At 40.5% G+C, this 17,906-nt stretch overlaps 1 protein-coding gene and 2 long non-coding RNA genes across 3 annotated transcripts; 2 read left to right on the plus strand and 1 right to left on the minus strand.

Moving 5' to 3' along the window:
* Positions 1 to 1,710: 1,710 nt before the first annotated feature.
* On the plus strand, positions 1,711 to 12,054 carry LOC146712396 (uncharacterized). Its single transcript, XR_014919250.1, has 3 exons — positions 1,711 to 1,979; positions 9,002 to 9,107; positions 11,937 to 12,054. It is a non-coding gene; the product is annotated as an uncharacterized LOC146712396 (long non-coding RNA).
* Positions 12,055 to 12,557: 503 nt separating this feature from the next.
* LOC146712397 (uncharacterized) lies at positions 12,558 to 14,506 on the plus strand. Its single transcript, XR_014916939.1, has 2 exons — positions 12,558 to 12,785; positions 13,111 to 14,506. It is a non-coding gene; the product is annotated as an uncharacterized LOC146712397 (long non-coding RNA).
* LOC146712398 (E3 SUMO-protein ligase ZBED1-like) lies at positions 14,393 to 17,505 on the minus strand. Its single transcript, XM_085442424.1, has 3 exons — positions 16,235 to 17,505; positions 15,430 to 16,049; positions 14,393 to 15,342 (listed from the first exon to the last, which is right to left on the minus strand). Exons 1-3 carry the CDS (start codon positions 17,097 to 17,099, stop codon positions 14,947 to 14,949), a joined length of 1,881 nt encoding a protein of 626 aa, XP_085298550.1. The 5' UTR covers positions 17,100 to 17,505; the 3' UTR covers positions 14,393 to 14,946.
* Between the last annotated feature and the right edge of the window lie 401 nt (positions 17,506 to 17,906).

A 17,906-nucleotide genomic window follows, 5' to 3' on the forward strand; every position in this document is an offset into this window, starting at 1 on the left:
AGATCAGGAAAAGGGCCTGAGGGTGCTGTGTTTGGAGTCTGCTGGTTACAGTGTGCAGGACCTCACAGGCTGCTGCAGCGTTAGCAGAGGGCGGGACATACACAGCTATCATAATCACGTGTGTAAACTCTCGTGGTAGATAGTACGGTCTCATGCTAACCGCTAGCAGCTCAATGTCCTTACAGCATAGCGTCTCTTTGATAGAGAAATGCCCAGAGTTACACCATCTATCGTTCACAAACACAGCCAGACCCCCTCCTCCCTTCTTACCACTCTCCGCTGTTCTGTCATAAGAGGCTCAGCAGCTAAAGCAGCACACCTGGGTCTCCCAGCCTATTAAAAGCAGCCCTTTGCTTCACCTGCTTCACTAAACATTATTATTTTAAGCAGAGTGGTGTGATTTATGTAGGCATTGCTGTGTGACAGGATGACTTTTCTTGCACACCCACCAAATGAGGGCGCACATGCTTCCACGCCCACTGGTGACTGCACACATCCTTTCAAGGAAGCATTTCATTCATCCCTAACAAATGGAACAAAACACTGTGCAGCGTGTTCAGGTTTGAACGTGGCCCTGGCCTCTCTCTGCATCCACCTGGCACATGCAACACACATCCACTCCCTGCTGAACTGCTTGTATTTGATGTGTTGAAGTTTTGGTAAAGTTTGAATAAATTCCACTTTATTTATAGGAACATTTCATCTGTGGACTCCTGCTTCCCCTCTCCTTGAGCCAGTTTGTGACGGGAACATGACATAAGAAAAGTAATTTATCCCTTTTTGATTCTGTGTATCTGGCGCTCATCCAGTGAGTTCACACTTGGCAGAAACAGACTGAATTTGTCTGGAGAACTTTGGCTTCAGCCAAGTTAGATAAACACACTGTGTCTCTGTCAAAACAGCAGTGTAGTTGTGGCACCCCTGTGAGGGAATGACCACATTAATATTATTTTGTGTAAAACACTCATGTAACGGGACATTTTTCATTGCTATATGTATTTATTTTCAGTTTCTTTAAGAGGATAGAAAATCCATGTAACAGGGATTCATTTTATGTTAGAAAGCAGTGAGGGCGGAACTTTGGTGCTTGCTCCGGGGTTTCGGGGAGCAGTAAGTGGAGCCCACCTTCCGCTGCTTCCTCAGACACGTTCTGGAGGAAAGCAGAGACGCATCGTGTCTTCCTTACTCTGCTCTTCACCTGCTTTTACAGGTCGGTACACGGTGCTCGCACCGAAAATGTTGTTTATTGTCACCATGGTTACCCACGTTAATGTGAATGGGAGAGTTAAGGCGGTCCGCCAAAGTTATTTATATGTAAACACGGGAGAAAACCAGAGGAGTGTCCCGCGCGACCGCACCGCGAGCCCGCTCGTTAGGTGGAGCGCTCGTGAAGCAGAGTCAGTGCGCTCCTATGCTCTGTGCAAACGTGTTGTAATGCTCCAATCAAATCAGTTCTGTGAGATGTGAATGTTAATAGTTCTGTTAAAGTGACTGAGTAGATTAGCTAGTGTAACACAAGCACTCTGAGCAACTCTGTGTAGCTAACAGAGGCATTCATGGGTTGATTAAACAAGCTGTGTTTCATGATGCACTAAATAGTGATTTTGCCAGTAAATTACTGGAGGGAACAAATGTAATGTATTTACCAATGCTGTTATTGAATAGAACTGTTTAGCCAGTAAGACACTGCAGAAGACAATGTGATGTGTTTATTGATATGATAAAAGGATGTAGCTGTTATGGAAAGAAGTGTGAACTTGAGAAACTGAACCAGTTAAAAAGAGTATATTTCACTGATGTTGTGAAATAAGTAAATGTAATTGATGTGAATGAGGAACCAGCTGAACAGTATATTGAAAGCTCATGTTTAGTGTTTTATAGCATTTATTTGTGTGAAATAAATCAGACTCAGACACGTTCTGGAGGAAAGCAGAGACGCATCGTGTCTTCCTTACTCTGCTCTTCACCTGCTTTTACAGGTAACATATTTGTCATCGAGGTCTTCATCCTTGGGACCCGTAACATAGTAACTTCTTCATTGTTATACTTCTATAGTTTTCCCATTTTGTGAGCTGTGGATGTGGAAAGTGTCTCAGTGACACATCCACATGAAAACGGCATTACCTTCGTTCATTTGCACGTCAAATGAACGAGCTGTTTGGACTTTAACGTCACAGCTGATGCTTCGATACTCGAACTCAAGAGTTCAGCTTCCACTCAGAGGTACAAGTACACACAGCAAAGATAAACGTGTACACAAGGTGGAACCCACAAGTGCACAGCTCCAACCAGAGATGGGCAGTAATCCGATTACTTTTTTCAAGAAACGAGTAAAGTGAGGGATTACTATTGCAAAAAAGGTAATTAGATTACTGTTACTTTCCCGTAAGCACGCTGCGTTACTGCGTTACTAAAACCGCAGCTGTGTGCAGATGAACAATGGATAATCTATCGAGTGTGCAGAGAGTGTGAGCGTGCAGCGTTTAAAGCGTGGAAGCACTGACCTTACTTTGAGTTTGACTCTGTAAAAAGTGACAAAAACATTAGCGTCCGCTGTTCACTGCGTGGGAAGAAAACATGCTCACTCACTATGTGTTAATGGGCACGCTTATTTATAACTTTGATAAAATGTCATAAAAATAATTCCATGCCAGCTCACCATTGGTGATCAGGTAGTTTCTGTTCCAGTTCCAGTCCCATAAATCATGAAGCTTGCTGCCAGAAAAGCTTCAAGTCTCCTTTGAAAGCTGTTTGTGGTCTTGATTGTGGGAGCTTCAGTTGTCTGACTCCAGCTGCCACACAGTGCTCACTGATATCATTTGCAAAAACCCCAGTGTGACAATATTTATCAGTGAAGCAGAAATCAGGAAGTGACGACTTTTCTTTGAACATTTGCTAAGGCTAAGCTGTGCTTTCTACCACAGTTGGGAATTTCCTGGTTTACAACAAATTATTGTGTCAACACCGCATAAGATTTCAAACTACAGGAAAATCACTGGAGTTATAAGAGGCAGACAACGACACACACACCACATGCATGCTGTTGCTATTTATTGTGGATTAACCTGTCAAGGGCAAGAACAAAATAATTCTGCCTCAAATACAGGAAATCATAGCTTTCCTGTATTTCCTCCATTGTTGGCATGCTGGTTAGTGCTGTTGCTCCACAGTAAGAAGGTCCTGGGCTAAATTATCCATGAATGTAAACGGCTGTGTGTTTCTATCTGATAGACTGGTGAGCTGTCCAGGGTGTACCCTGCCTGGTAACTAGAGCAGGGCGATATGGCCAAAAATATTTATCACGATATATATTTGAAAATTTGCGATAACGATATAACCAACGATATAATTGATGCGAGACAAAATACAACTCCACAACATTACTAGCGCAAAAAGACAACCTTCTATTTATTTTCACGTAAACAAGAAGCTGGTTTTTATGTACATTAAAGCTTTATAAAAATGTAACAGTGCAAATGCAAATTCCTTGCTGAAAGTTTAACCAAAAGGCATTTCCAGTAGAAATGGGCTGACATATCCTGAGCATAACCATGTATAATATCCACTGAAGTTAAAAAGAGGTGCTTTGCAACATTAAACTGCAGTGTGCAGTACGTATTTTTCGGACCATAAGGTGCACGGGATTATAAGGCACATTAAGCGAAACAAAGCAGTCAGATAAATCAAACTTTATTAAACTCATTCTTCTTGCTTCCTCCACTTCTGTACCATTGATTCATTAATGTTGAATTCTCTGGCAGCTGCTCTATTCCCATGTTGTTGCAGTATACTAATGACTAACCTCGTATTGTGGATGGATTATCTCAGTTGTTCTCCTGACTGAAGTTTGGTCCGTTTACAGCATCCTGCCATGCGATTACATTTGTCTCTAACCATGAAGAACCTTCACGTTAACTTTTATAAGTGGAAAAGTGTTAGTGTTCGTCCTCCAGCTTCACTGTTTATGTTATGCTAACATAGCTGTGTCGCTAGCGATCACGTAGCACATCATTATATACCAGCTAGCCCAACTTCAGTAACCCTACAAACGTCACTGCTGTTTAGTTTCCTGTCTTCATTTATGTTGGAAGTGATAGCAGAGCTGTACGTTTGATTTTTTTCAGAAATCTCTCCGTCAGAACATGCTATATCATGCTTAGGTAACTAGCGAGACTAGCGAGCTAACTTCCGCTAGCTTCCTGCTAACTTCTAACTCCGTTAAATGTAATAACTTTTGTTTTCATGGATGCCTGGAAGTTAAACTTTATAGTTAAACCTGGTAAAGCAGCAATGCTGATCGTTTTATTAAAGATGAAAGGATTTAGACAGTTTTTAACTCTAAGTGATGCTGCAGTGTTGTTTGACCTGAAGTATACGGAGTTTAGGACCCAGATTACTCCCAGATTTAAGAGCATCTTAGTCCGACAAATATGACAATAACAACGGCCGCTTGCATGTTCTGCAAAAAAATGTGCTTTGTTGTGTATCTGACGGACAAACACCAAACCAGTTCCACATTACTGAAGTTGCACCATTTTTACAAACCAATTCTGGTTCATCTGTTTCACTCAACAATCGGCCATGTGCGTATGAAAACATGCGCGTTTTACTCCCATTCTATCGCGATATTTCATTTTCCTATCGTTGCCTAACATTATACCGGTATTACCGTGAACGGTATAATATGGCCCAGCCCTACTGGTAACCTATCACTTCAGGGTTATTTCCCAGCCCTGCTGCAACCAGGATAGAGATAGGAGGATGGTGGTTGTTGTAGACCCATTCAATTTCAATTGAAGGATTAAAATGTTCCAGGAGCTCAACTTACTCCATCTGAACATGTTTCAATCGTGTTTTATGAACACAACATGCAGGTTTACTGAATATGAAAAGGTTGTGTTGATTTAACTCAGTTGTTTAAGTTTCTGCCAAAGCAAAACCTTTGTGTGCAACCAGTGTCCACTATTGAATCAAGTAAATCCAACATGTTTTTGTCAGTGCAAAAGGAGTTACGGTGCCTGTATTCCTGCACAATATTGTCCCGGGAGGGAGGAAAACTTTCTGGTGAAGTTTTGGTTGATTTTTGGGTTTTGCTTGACACTAGGTTGATTTTATCAGTGAGGTTTGGATTGTTTTCTTTCTCTAAGAGAGAGAAAGATGGTTTTATGCTTGGACATGTTTGCAATGGGCCCCAGTATTTGTTACTTTATTAGTATTTTATTGGTTGCGTTTGTTTGTGCTTTTGTTACAGTGCACTGAGATAAGAACATCTGAGAGGTGTGATCCACCGGTGGTGATATTTTGGTATTTTGTGAGTTCCTGATTTAACAAATCAGCTCTTTAATCCAGACCTGAGAGGTTGAACTTTAAAGCGCTATAAAATATTCTTACTGGAAACAGTGGCAAAGTGTTTTTCTCCATGATTATAATGGGCTTGGGAGAAATTCACTTATATGTGACATTGATCACATGAGAAGTCCTGAGCCTAAAAGGATTGCAGCGAGTCAATCCAGTCCAAAAGCAAGGAGCTGTTTTCCTTTAAAATGATGACGTCATCTTGCTGGTGATGGAGGCTCGAATAGGCTGCGCGTGAGACTCCATTATCAGCAATATCTGGTATGAATGTGTGTGGATGTATGCATGTGACTGGACTGTGACGGACTGACGACTAAAAGTTCAACTGACTTGATACTGAGACAAAAACGGTGCCGACTTTAGGATTAGTGAATGTCCACAACAATTCACCCAGCCTGTAGAAGAAGGGTGGATGTTTTGTCTTGCTTTGTTTTTGCAGGAGCAGAAGGATGACAGAGACTAAAGGGGGAGGCTGTAGCTTCACATGAGTGTGAGCTGCAGTCTGAACCCTTTGGTTGCTAATGTTGAGTCACTGATGTTTGCATTAAGAAAATTGTGTTTTAATTAAGGTATCACATTATATTGTTGGGAATGTTAAATGCTAAAGTGAAGAAAAGCTTTGATTTCACTCATGACTGAACATGTTATTATTAACCATAGCAGGCCACTGTAAAGAGTCAATTAACTTTTATAGAGGGAAAAAAGGCCAAAAACTCTGTTAATGCCTATGAATAACAGGGAATGATAGACTTGTCACATTCAAAATAGAGATATGTAATAACAAACACGGGTCCGTGTCATTTAGGTTCTCCATTGAAATAGTCAATCATTTAGAAAAGTAGAATATATATATATATATATATATATATATATATATATATATATATATATATATATATATATATATATATATATATATATATATATATATTCTACTTTTCATATAGAGCATATAGAGAGACGAGACGACGAGGCTGCAGTTACAGCGGTGCAAGTAAACAAACAATAAATATAAGAAGAGTAAGAAAATAAATCTACACTTTAGGACTCGGGGTAAAGGATCAATAACAATTTAAATTTATAATTTACAGTTTGATGATTTAAAGTCTCACACAACCCGTCAAAAGGGGCGGGGCCGGCTGCTTCCAAGTAGAGCACATTTCATTTATAATGATGTAAATCCAAGCCCATCATGGATTCACGATCTGAATCCTGGGTTGTGTGAAATCCCAGAAATCAACCTTAGACAAAGTGAATCTGTGAACTAAGGTGTAGGTCTGTTAGGTTAATTGTGCTGATCCTCGGGTTGGGGGATTTGTGTTTGTACTGGAGCGCAAAATTCAAACCAATGGAAGATGGACAACAAAAGTTCAAAGCCATCAGGTGCTCAGGTTAGAAAAAAGAGAAAAGATGCAGGTAAGCAGACGTGTGATTGGATAATGGCAGGTCATCCTGAACCAATCAGACTAAACTCCAAACATTACATTATGTTACAGATTTTAATATTAATTAGTCATTGTTACTTGTTGATTTGTCCTTTTCTCATTGTGTGACGAATTATGACGACTGTTTGGTAGCTGTTATTGTCTCTCTCTCTCTCTTCATGTGTGTTTCTCTGGTGAAACAATAGTTTTGTGTTAATGTTAGGGCTGCACGATTTTGCATAAAATGAGAATCACGATTTTTTGCTTAGAATTGAGATCATGATTCTCTCATAACAATAAATAAACATAAAACAACAAATGTCTCTCGTTTTGTTGTTGCAGCAAAATGTTGTAGTGCTTGAAATTCCGTCTCCACCGTTGCTCGACGCTGCGTGTACAGAGCAGGTAGTGCAACAATAGAAAAATAGTTGCGGGACGGCACTGTGTAGCGTTTGTCTAGGGTGTTGATCGTTTTCCTAAATCCCTCGTTTTGCACAGTGTTGATGGAGCCATATCTTTGGTCAGGTGATAAGTGATAGCCTCCGTAATGTCTTTGTGCCTGCGGGAGTTCGACGTGTATAGGGAAGCGCTGTATAAGGTTCCCGTTATTGATGTTTGGGTGGTTGACCGGGACGGATTTTCTCCTGTCACTTTCTCGTCATCCCTGACGTGCTCTCCGTTGTTGTTTCCCTGCTAATTTTAGCATCACACGGCACAGCTTCTGTATCACGTGGTATAAGGCTCCGCCCTTGTCATTTGTTGAGCAGGAAGAGTGAGCGCTTGTTTTCATGCAGATTACGTCCCGGATCAAAATGCGGTACAATCGTCGTCTTTTTTTTTTTTTAAATCGTTGTCATTTGGAAATGAGATCGCACATAAGTATGAATCGAGATCGCGATTTTCTAACGATTAATCGTGCAGCCCTAGTTAATGTACAATCCTTAATATGTTTTCTGTGTGTGTGTGTGTAAAGTTCCACACGTGGAACTTTACACACACACACATTTGTTTTTGTCTGTTTTTGTATCTTGCAAATAAACCTTTAAAATAAATAAAATTTTATTATGTATTTATTTTTGGCCTACATCAGTAAGAAATGCCAAATTATATACACAAAGTTACAGGAATCACCACTCCTGTTATTCATGATGATTTCAGTAACATCACATAATAACATGTAACATCCTGTAAGCACAGTCTGCCTGTGTCTTTTCTCTGCAAATGAACATTTTCAGCCAATATAGGTAATACATCAACATGGCTGCCGTGGCTAAGTTAGGAATATTTATAATGTCATTTCCAAAACTTGCATATGATCTGCAATTTGTAGCAGATCTACTGACTGTCACAGAGCAGCTGGAGCAGTCTCGAATGCAGGTCAGTCCACTGCTGCCACCTGTGGCCAAGTGCCATAGCTACTGCTGGATGAACTCGTGACACATCTGCACCTGTTTCTATGAACACATTGAGCAGAGTCTGAGTGGCTGCACTTACACTGGTGCATTCAAACATATTGAAAGATGGCAGCAATGTGGATTGTCAAGACTCAAACCAACCATTGAGCAAAGACAGCAGGATCACTGGTTTCTGTTTGTTATACAGCCAGATTTACTCGTGACACACATGTGCAGCTGGCTTTATCACCTATTCTGAATTTGTTTCAAGCACAATACATTTGTTACACATGTTGGGATATTGTGTTTGTTTTAAATGTTATATACCTGTGTGGTATGTGACTTGTGTTGCCATGACGCCAGGTCTCTCTTGGAAATGAGATTTTTTTTTTACCTGGATAAATAAAGGACTAATTTGTAACTTTCAGTGTTTTCCGGTCTTCCAAAAGAAAAAAAACCTTCAACCTCGTTTCTCTTACAGAGGTTGAATGCACCTTCTGCGGATGGCGGTACCACACAGTGTGCGTGGACTTCCCCTGCACAGAAGGCAACTACAAATGCTGTGAATGCTAAATAAACAGAAACAAATGATCCCTGTTGTCTTTGCTTGATGATTGGTTTGAGTCTTGACAATCCACATTGCTGGCGTTGCATCTTTCAATGCCAGCAATGGCAGGTATCAGTGCTCAAACCTTTTGTGTTTGTTTCCAACAAGTTGCCCACCTCGGGAAACAAAAATGTGTTCTTTTACTTGTCAGATGAACATATGAGACACTTTGACTCTTCAGTGCAGTGTGGAGCCTAACAAAGATCTGTTTTGTGTCCCAGCTGATCAGCAGGAGGAGGAGAGTCTGACGGAGCAGCAGAGGAACATTTTCAGCTACTTGGACTCAGCTCAGCCACTACAGAGGAAACAATGAGCTCAACACAGAAGGTGACAGACAGAGCAGGACCATATGACCAAAGATATTTATCACCATATACATTTGAACATTTGCCATAACGATGTAGCTGACGATAGAATTGACACCAGACAAAATACTTTACAGCTGCACAACTTTATTAAAAACCCATCAATGTATTTTGACTGAAACAAGCAGCTGTTGTTTATATGCATTAAAGTTATATAAAAATGTAACAGTGCAAATGCAAATTCCTCGCTGACAGTTTAACCAAAAGGCGTTTCCAGTGGAAACTGGCCGACACATCCTGAGCATAACCATGTATAATATCCACTAAACTTCAGAAGAGGTTATACAGTCGTGGCCAAAAGGTTTGAGAATTGCATAAATATTGGAACCTGGAGAAGTTGCTGCTTAAGTTTTTATAATACAGATTTGTACTTTATTTCAAATTGAACCTTTAAAGGGGCATTTCTGGACTTTTAAAGACCAGTAATGTACTTTTAAGGGAACATTTAAAAAAATGTTCCTATAGGTACAAAAATGTTCTTCTCTCGTACCTCTATTTCTGAGAGTGTATCATGTAACACTATAGATCAACTTAGCTCAGAATATATAAAGCATATAAACAGTTACAGCAATATGATGCAACAAACACAGCAGCTACTGATCCAAAATACTCAAAGCTTCATAGAACTGAAACCAACATTTATTTTTAGCTCCATTCTGCTGCTGATACAGACTTTAGGTTTCTGAACATTAAACTTGTTGCTGCCTTTCATAGTGTGTAACTTGAAGGCCCTGAGTACTTTCTCCCACACTGGAAACACTGGGATGATCACATTATTTGAACATTACCTAATAAGACTGATTCAGGACAGACAGTTATGTTAAACTTTCCTAGCAGTCCTTCACAAACAGGGAACAGTCTGTCTATTCTCTCCATCTGTCAGCTGCTGCTGGCTCTTCCTCCTCCTCTTCCTCACACACTGCTGAGTTTGTCCTGGTGGATCATCAGGGCTGCAAAGCCTCACAGATGATGTGCAGCAGTGGCTCCCTCAGTCTGTCCTCACTCTGGACACTTGCAGTCGTCACACATGGAAATCAAATGTGTGATAAGCTGCAGGATTCAAACACAAGTGTAACTTATAAACACATGTTCATACTTTTATTCCACAATCAGAGAGAAAGAAACAGAGAGAGAGTGCAGGACAGACAGACAGGTGACAGTCTCAGGTGTACACACTGCTACACAACAGCACCAGAGAAGCAGGATTTAGTGTTTGTGTTATTACGAGTGTAAACAAGAAGAGTTCCCAGATGGTGCAGTGGACACATGTGTGACTGCTGTGATTAAAGCATCTTTCTTTCAGCTTAACGAGTGAACCGTCAGCTCGTTCAAACACACGTTAAAGTGCGTTTGGCTCGACACCACCGAACAGAGGCAGCAATATAACACAGCTAACATTAACAGTGCAGTGAATCCTGCTTGTGCCGTGATGTTCAGGACTACAAACCGAGCAGCATCACTGACTTTCAGCTTGTTGTGTTTGTGGATATATGACTGACTTTAATTATCCACAAAATCATCACATTCTCTGTCAGATTAAGGTCGACTATTGAACGGCGTATATTTTAAAGGCTTTAAAACCAAGTTAACGCTGAAAGTACAAACATCACTAATGTCACATAACTCTGCCGACAAGGCATAGCTATGGCTATGAAATGCTCTTTGTGTATCACTTCTTCATTATGAAAGATGTCATTAATGCACTAGTAATGTCTCATCTGGAGTATTTGTTCAATCATTTGGTCAGCAGCTAATAAGACAGATCTTAACAGACTTCAGTTAGTCCAGAATAAGGCGTCCAGATTAGTGTGAAGATGTTCATACTATACTAATATTGATAAAATGCATAATAACCTTTCTTGGCTTCCTGTACAGGCTAAAATATTCTATGGCTTACTTGTAGTTCTAAAGAAAGCAATTCTGTTAAACACACCACATTTATTCTGCTCAGCTGCAGTATCCAGATGAAATACATCATCATATTACACAGTTTTCAACAAGCTGCAATTTAGTAAATGCTCGAGTTAAAAGTAACGTTTTGTAAAACTGTTACATTTAGAGCAACTTTTAAGTGGAATAAGTTGCCTTAAAAAATTAGAGAATTATTCAAAACTTCAATGAACACTTAAAAGCCGATTTACAGAGCTTTTAGTTGTTGTAAATATTGTAAGACATGATTTGTTTTTGAAATTTGTGTAATGTGCCTCAATGTTATTGATATTATTATTATTATTATTATTGATTGCTTATGTTTTAACAATTGTGAAACCTCACTGTGGATGTAAGAGTGAAATTATGTGGATATCTTGAATCCACTTTATTGTGTAATATTTTATGTGAGTATTTGACGGAAGACGAGCAACATCTGTTGTGGAAGCTAACGGGGTTCCTTTAGAATAAACAAACATAGGATTTATTATCACTGAATAATTCTGTATAAATCTATACAAATTATAGAAATATGTAATAGGAACCAACAAAATAATCTAAATTATAAAGTAGTGTGTGTGTGTGTGTGTGTGTGTGTGTGTGTGTGTGTGTGTGTGTGTGTGTGTGTGTGTGTGTGTGTGTGCGCATGATTTTAGTGTTTGAACAGTCATGAATTATCTTTAACAGCAGGTTGGATGTAATGTGTTAGAACTACCAGCAGGTGGGGATAAGAGACCTTTAAGGTGTTTGGTGCCACGCTCCACCTTCAGGTTTAAAACTAGTGTTAATGGAGTTTGAAGGTTGAGTTTGTTCCACGACTGCATTTCACTCACTGCCTCTGTTTGTATCTCTGTCACTGCAGGACCAACATGGAGCCAGAAGTCAGCGCTCTCAGGAGGCCGACAAACCTCACAGAAGAAAGGGAGAGAAAAAACACACCTGTGACGAGTGTGGGAAGGGTTTTACTGTGAGGGCTTCACTAAAACGGCATCAGGTCATCCACACTGGAGAGAGACCGTTCAGCTGTCACTTGTGTGGAAAGTCTTTTTCCAGGAAGGGTTACCTAAAAACACACCAACTCATCCACAGTGGAGTTAAAGCGTACAGCTGTGATCAGTGTGGCAGAGCTTTTACTCAAAGTAGCAGCTTACAGAGTCATCTAGTTACCCACTCTGGAATTAAGGCATACAGCTGTGACTTGTGTGGGATGGAGTTTACTGTGAGGGCTAATCTAAAACGGCATCAGGTCATCCACACTGGAGAGAGACCGTTCAGCTGTGACTTGTGTGGAAAGTTTTTTTCCTTCAAGGATTCCCTAAAACAACACCAACTCATCCACAGTGGAGTTAAAGCGTACAGCTGTGATCAGTGTGGCAGAGCTTTTACTCACAGTAGCCACTTACAGAGTCATCTAGTTACCCACTCTGGAATTAAGCCATACAGCTGTGACATCTGTGGAAAAACTTTCAGCCAGAGAGGGCACCGAAATAAACACCTACGCATTCACACCAGACATGATGTGTACTGCTGTGAACAGTGTGGCAAATACTTTACAACAGACGCAGACTTACAACGACACATGTTTACCCACACTGAGGAGAGACCTTATCAATGTGACCTGTGTGAGAAGACTTTTAAAGCTCCACATGACCTGAGACGACACCAACAGATCCACACCAGAAAGAGACTCTACAAGTGCAGCTACTGTGAGGTATGTATTTATATTGTTATCTTGTCATTTTAGCCTGACTGTTTGGAACAACTCTGCTCATTAAACTGTGTTAGCATGTTAGCAATTCTACTGCATGGAAAAGCAGCTCTGAGTGATTATTCAGATTTTCCTTTCAGTTATGATTTTAGTATTACTGTAGTATTATGGTGGTAGTATTGTAGTTATTGCAGCCCAGTAAACTGAGTGTGTTAACTGAAACAGTCAAATGTAGTTGGACGTCTGCAGAGATGCTCTTTATTTCAGGCGACGTTCAGGATACAAATGTTGAAGGACTGACTTACACTGTCTTTGTGTCTTTGTTTAGAAGCAGAGCGACACAGATGGATCCAGTTCTCAACCCTGTCATCACTGTGGTGGTGGGAAAGACTTTCATTGTGACCTCTGTGGAAAAACTTTCAGTCAGCAAAATACCCTAAAACTACATCAACGTAGACACACTGGAGACAAACTGAAATACTGCAAAGAATGTGGGAGAAGCTTCACCACAACAAGTGAGTTAAAACAACATGAACTGATTCACAGTGGGGTTAAAAAGCACCTCTGTGATCAGTGTGGGTCATCCTTCACCACTGCAAGTCAGCTTAAATCACACAAACGAGTCCACACAGGAGAGAAACCACACAAGTGCAGACACTGTGAGAGAAGCTTCTCACAGTCAGGTAGTCGTAACATTCATGAACGTGGACACATGGAAGGAAACTACAGCTGTGACCAGTGTGACAAGAGCTTCAGGAATCTCAGTTCATACTCTGCACACAAACGATCCCACGTTACTAATAAACTGTTTCACTGTTACCAATGTGCCCAAACATTCACCTCATTGTCTGCTCTGTGCAAACATCAGCGCGATCACTCAGGGCTGAAATCACTCCCATCACTGGATCACAGTGAATCTGAAGACACAGAAAGATCCTCTGGTTTCTGTGTCGGACTCAAAAAGCTTGAGATCAGGCTCCACAGAGTTCAGATAGAATCATTTAAACTTGTGTTGAACTGAACTGGTTGCTGGGATGAACTTCTACATAATACAGATCTACATGGGATCTTCTTTTCTGTTGTTTTACTGAGTCAGTTTTGTCCTTTTTTCTCTGTCCTGGTTTTGCTCGTCTGTAAATGATTGAAACTCAGTCAAATAGTTCATTGTTCTCCAGCAAAACGTTTTGGAAACTCATGTTTAACCTTTAAAACTCTGACATGTTTTAGCACACAAGGCTTCATCGGGGAGTTCACTCATGATTGGACCATGAGAACAAAGGTTTTTAGTTCTTTCAAAGAGAGTCTTGGAGATGTTTGATGTTTCTGTTTTTCTGAAACCACCTGAAAGAAAAACTATTTTTCTTGCTTTATGTCGTGTGGAAGTTTTTAATGTTTCTTCATCTGTGATGTTCTTGAATGTGTTCACGTGAAGATGGTACAAATAAACTGTCCTTTCAGCTTTAGCTCCTAATTTATTCATTATTTATGGATGTAGCACAGCAGCCGTCTCTTGATTAACACATGGAGGGCTCGGGATCTGATGGTGTCGTCTCCCTAATTTGCCCACTCAGTAAATCTCACTCATGGCTAGGGCTGCACGATATTAGGAAAACCTGCGATGTGCGATAACTGTGATCAATACTGCGATAACGATATGACTTGCGATAAAATAAATAGCAAAAAAAAAACAAAAAACAAATACATAATTTCCGTTTTACTGCACAGTTTTATTTAATGAAAGCTGCTGTATTAGCAGTGTAACAACAAAGTGCAGTCAAACATTGAAACATTGCCCCCATAAAAAAATTTCTGAGGCTTGAATTCTGAAAGACATCCTTCCCGGTCTCTATAATTAGTTTTAAATAAACATAACTTAAATTATACTGCAAATTATCTCTATGCAGTTGTTCATCATTTTACCACTCACCAAGTAGTTATGATGCAAGTCAAAACTGGAGTGGAAACTTTACTAGATTAAACTATAGGTAAGAACTTGTCTGCTGTGGGAACACACCAAAGAACAATTGTCTACCTTTGTGGTCGTACTGGCCAAGACTAATATTATCAACAATTAAGAACAATGTAGGTAGTGTATTTTTGTAACTTTTTGAAAAAAAAAAAAGGTTTCTCTATCTTGCATTCATCCTTCCTGAGTGAATGTTTTTTATGGCAAGTTCTTGTTAAGGAAAACCAACATGTTTACTCTCCAAGGTTTTAAACATGTGCGCTGACATGTTACTATGTTTCCTGATGTACTAAAAAGTCTCTCTGAAGGTGAGCTACTTGCAGGTATGCAGAGATACTTCCTTGCAAGCTTGCTTAGCTGTGGGAATGTCATTTTGTGGAGTTTCCACCATGCCAAGGGGTCTTCCTCACTGTCTATGGCCGTGGATAGCAAGTAGCTGTTAAGCTCAGCTTCAACAGCTTGTGAGAGATGCATAAAAGAGGAGGTAGGGATTGGAGCTGCCTTGAAGAAACTGCCCAGGGACTTTTTTGCCTTCTTCAGGGGACGACTGGGTGGATCATCTGTCTGGGCCTCTGGTTCAGCGGAGCTTCTCTCCTGGAACAGAAAGCAGATTATAAGAAAAGTAAACATTTTGGACTAAATATGAATTGAAAGGTTTTATATATAAGCATGCATGAATACCTTCTGTGCCACTGCTTCCATTTCTGACATCACTCTGGTCTTGATGTCTGAGACTCGATCAGTGCTGGTGTAGCTGACTTTAAATCTGGGATCCATGAAGCACGCCATGTCCATAAGTTCCTGGGTAGCTGGATTTTCATATTTAGTAATCAGGTACTCGAGGATTTTCTTCTTAATTGATTTTGTCAAATCACTGTCTTCTTCCTTCTCTGCAAGCACCGACGTCTTCATCAGATGAAGGACTGGTTTTACATATGAAACACTAACGTAGCTCTCACCAGACAGAGCATCTGTAAAGTCTTGCAGGGGGTGTAATGCCTGGTTGACAGACTCCAGTACCTCAAGATCCTGCCAAGTAGGAATCAAGTGTCTTGATTTCTTGTCTGCTGAGATGACATCAGAAATGGCCCGCTGCTGCTCCAGGACTCTCTCAATCATCTTCTGCCTGGAACCCCACCTGGTTGGGCATTCTGTGATCAGTGTGTGCTCTGGGAGGTTGAGCTTCTGCTGTGCTTTTTTCAGAGCCATATTTGCTTTCCAGCTGTGGCAAAAATGTCCAACTAACTTTTTGCAAAGTCCAATGGCTCGGGCAATGCGGGCATCATCTTTGATAGAATTTTCTGGAGAAATAAGAGGAAACAAAAAAACTGTCATGTTTAAAACCTTTTTTTTAAAAAAAAAAAACTAATTGAAATTTATAACTAAAGTTGTCTAAAAAGGTAACATTATCCTTATCAATATCAATTTGATAATAATGTATAGCACATTTTCATTGCTAAAAAGATCTGCCTTGAATAAAACTTACCGATTGCAAGGTGCAGCCTGTGTCCAAAACACTGAAGTCTGACCCAGTTGTTTAGCTCCGTGGCTCTCACAACATTGGCACCGTTGTCTGTGGTGATGCACACTTGTCGATCTTCTTTAAGATCCCAGCTGGCTAACACCTCACGTAATACATGGGCTATATTTTCACTAGTGTGGGAGTCTGGAAAATACACAGTCTCTAGACACCGTGTTTTCAGTTCAAAGTCTTCGGTGAGGAAGTGCACTGTGAAACTCATATATGGTTCCGTTGTACGACTTGACCATAGGTCTGTAGTGCTTGCGTAGTTTTCAGCTTGGCTCAGTTCAAACATGACGGTCTTGCGGCATGTTTCATACATTTGTGGAATGGCGACATGTGAAAAGTAGTTTCGTGAGGGGATGCGGTATCTCTGGTCCACTTTATGTATCAGACTGGTGAAGCCCTCTCTGCTAACTGTATTTATAGGCATCATGTCTTTAGCCAAAAAATGTGTAATGGCCTCTGTTATTTCTTTGTACCGCTTCGACGTTTTCTCATAAGGAATTCCACTTGAAAAACTCTGATACAGAGACGGCTGTTGGACTGCTGCGCTCTTTGTCTTAACATTAGCAACCTTTGTTTGGCTAGCCCTATCTTTCTGGAACTCTTCAAACAGTTCTCTGTGGTTGTATTGAAGATGATGGTGGAGATTAGTCGTGTTTCCTCTGGTGGTTGCCACGAGTGTTCGGCAAGTTTTGCAGAGTACCTGTGTTTGGAGAACGTCGTCTTTATCAAATCCAAAGTACCTCCAAATAAGTGAGGTACTATTTTTTTTTTTAGCCACGAGTTCAGTAGCATTCTCGTCACGCGTCTCGCTCTCAGCCATTACAACTCTGACTCGTTGCTGCAGCGTTGTTCGCGCCCGACCTGCGTAGGAGGCGGGCCTCTAATCCATTTGATTGGTTAATGCCGTGAAGGGCTCTATTCGACTGGTCAAATGTGTAAATGGATTTCTTTGATTGGTAAATTCTTTACAGCACGTGTGTAAACATTTTAAGGTACCCAATTATCGCAGTTTACGCCGTCTTTTGCGATGGGCCCATCGCGCAGGCTGATATCGCGATGACAATAAATTTTCGATTTATCGTGCAGCCCTACTCATGGCCAAGAAATTGAAATAAACCTTGTTTCCCTGCTGGATAGTGATCCACTGTAACTCTGCTCCTCCTTCCTGTTTAGGATTTCTGTGGCTGAAGTAAAATTCCCTCCATCCATCACTTATCCCAGCTAACCCAAAGTGAAATAAAGTTTTGCTGGTCTTAAAAAAGCATTACAATAATGGGCATTACCAATGCAAACTGAATGATACAGAAGATGAAAGAAGAGACTTTGATCAGTTAATAAAGCTCATGATCTGGATTCATTGTGGCTGCTACACAGATACTTCTGGGTCACTTCTCTCAGTTAGGAACCTTCCTCACCAAACTGACTGTTGGACCACACCCCTGGTTTCATGAGAAATTGTTTCAGCCATGATTTCTCTTCCTGTATTTCAGAGTAAAGACTGAAGTGACAAATGGAAACATGTTTAAAAAACACAATGTGAGAGAGACGTTGAGGTCCTTAGAAGTTACCCTGGGTTTTTCTGTCACCCTGCTAGATGTTACACACCTTGTTATTGGACTGATTTCTA

The sequence above is a fragment of the Copadichromis virginalis genome, linkage group LG3 (genome assembly GCF_057382275.1).
Source record: "Copadichromis virginalis isolate Kocher_CV1m ecotype Utaka linkage group LG3, C_Virginalis_male_GT1.1, whole genome shotgun sequence".
NCBI lineage: Eukaryota > Metazoa > Chordata > Actinopteri > Cichliformes > Cichlidae > Copadichromis > Copadichromis virginalis.

Excerpts from the sequence above, each read along its gene's own strand:
- LOC146712398 (XM_085442424.1), bottom strand. The coding sequence starts at position 17,099 with ATGGCTGAGAGCGAGACGCGTGACGAGAATGCTACTGAACTCGTGGCT. Across the intron at positions 16,050-16,234 it reads CAGGCTGCACCTTGCAATCG|AAAATTCTATCAAAGATGAT; the intron begins GTAAGTTTTATT and ends TTATTTCTCCAG. Across the intron at positions 15,343-15,429 it reads TGGAAGCAGTGGCACAGAAG|GAGAGAAGCTCCGCTGAACC; the intron begins GTATTCATGCAT and ends TTTCTGTTCCAG.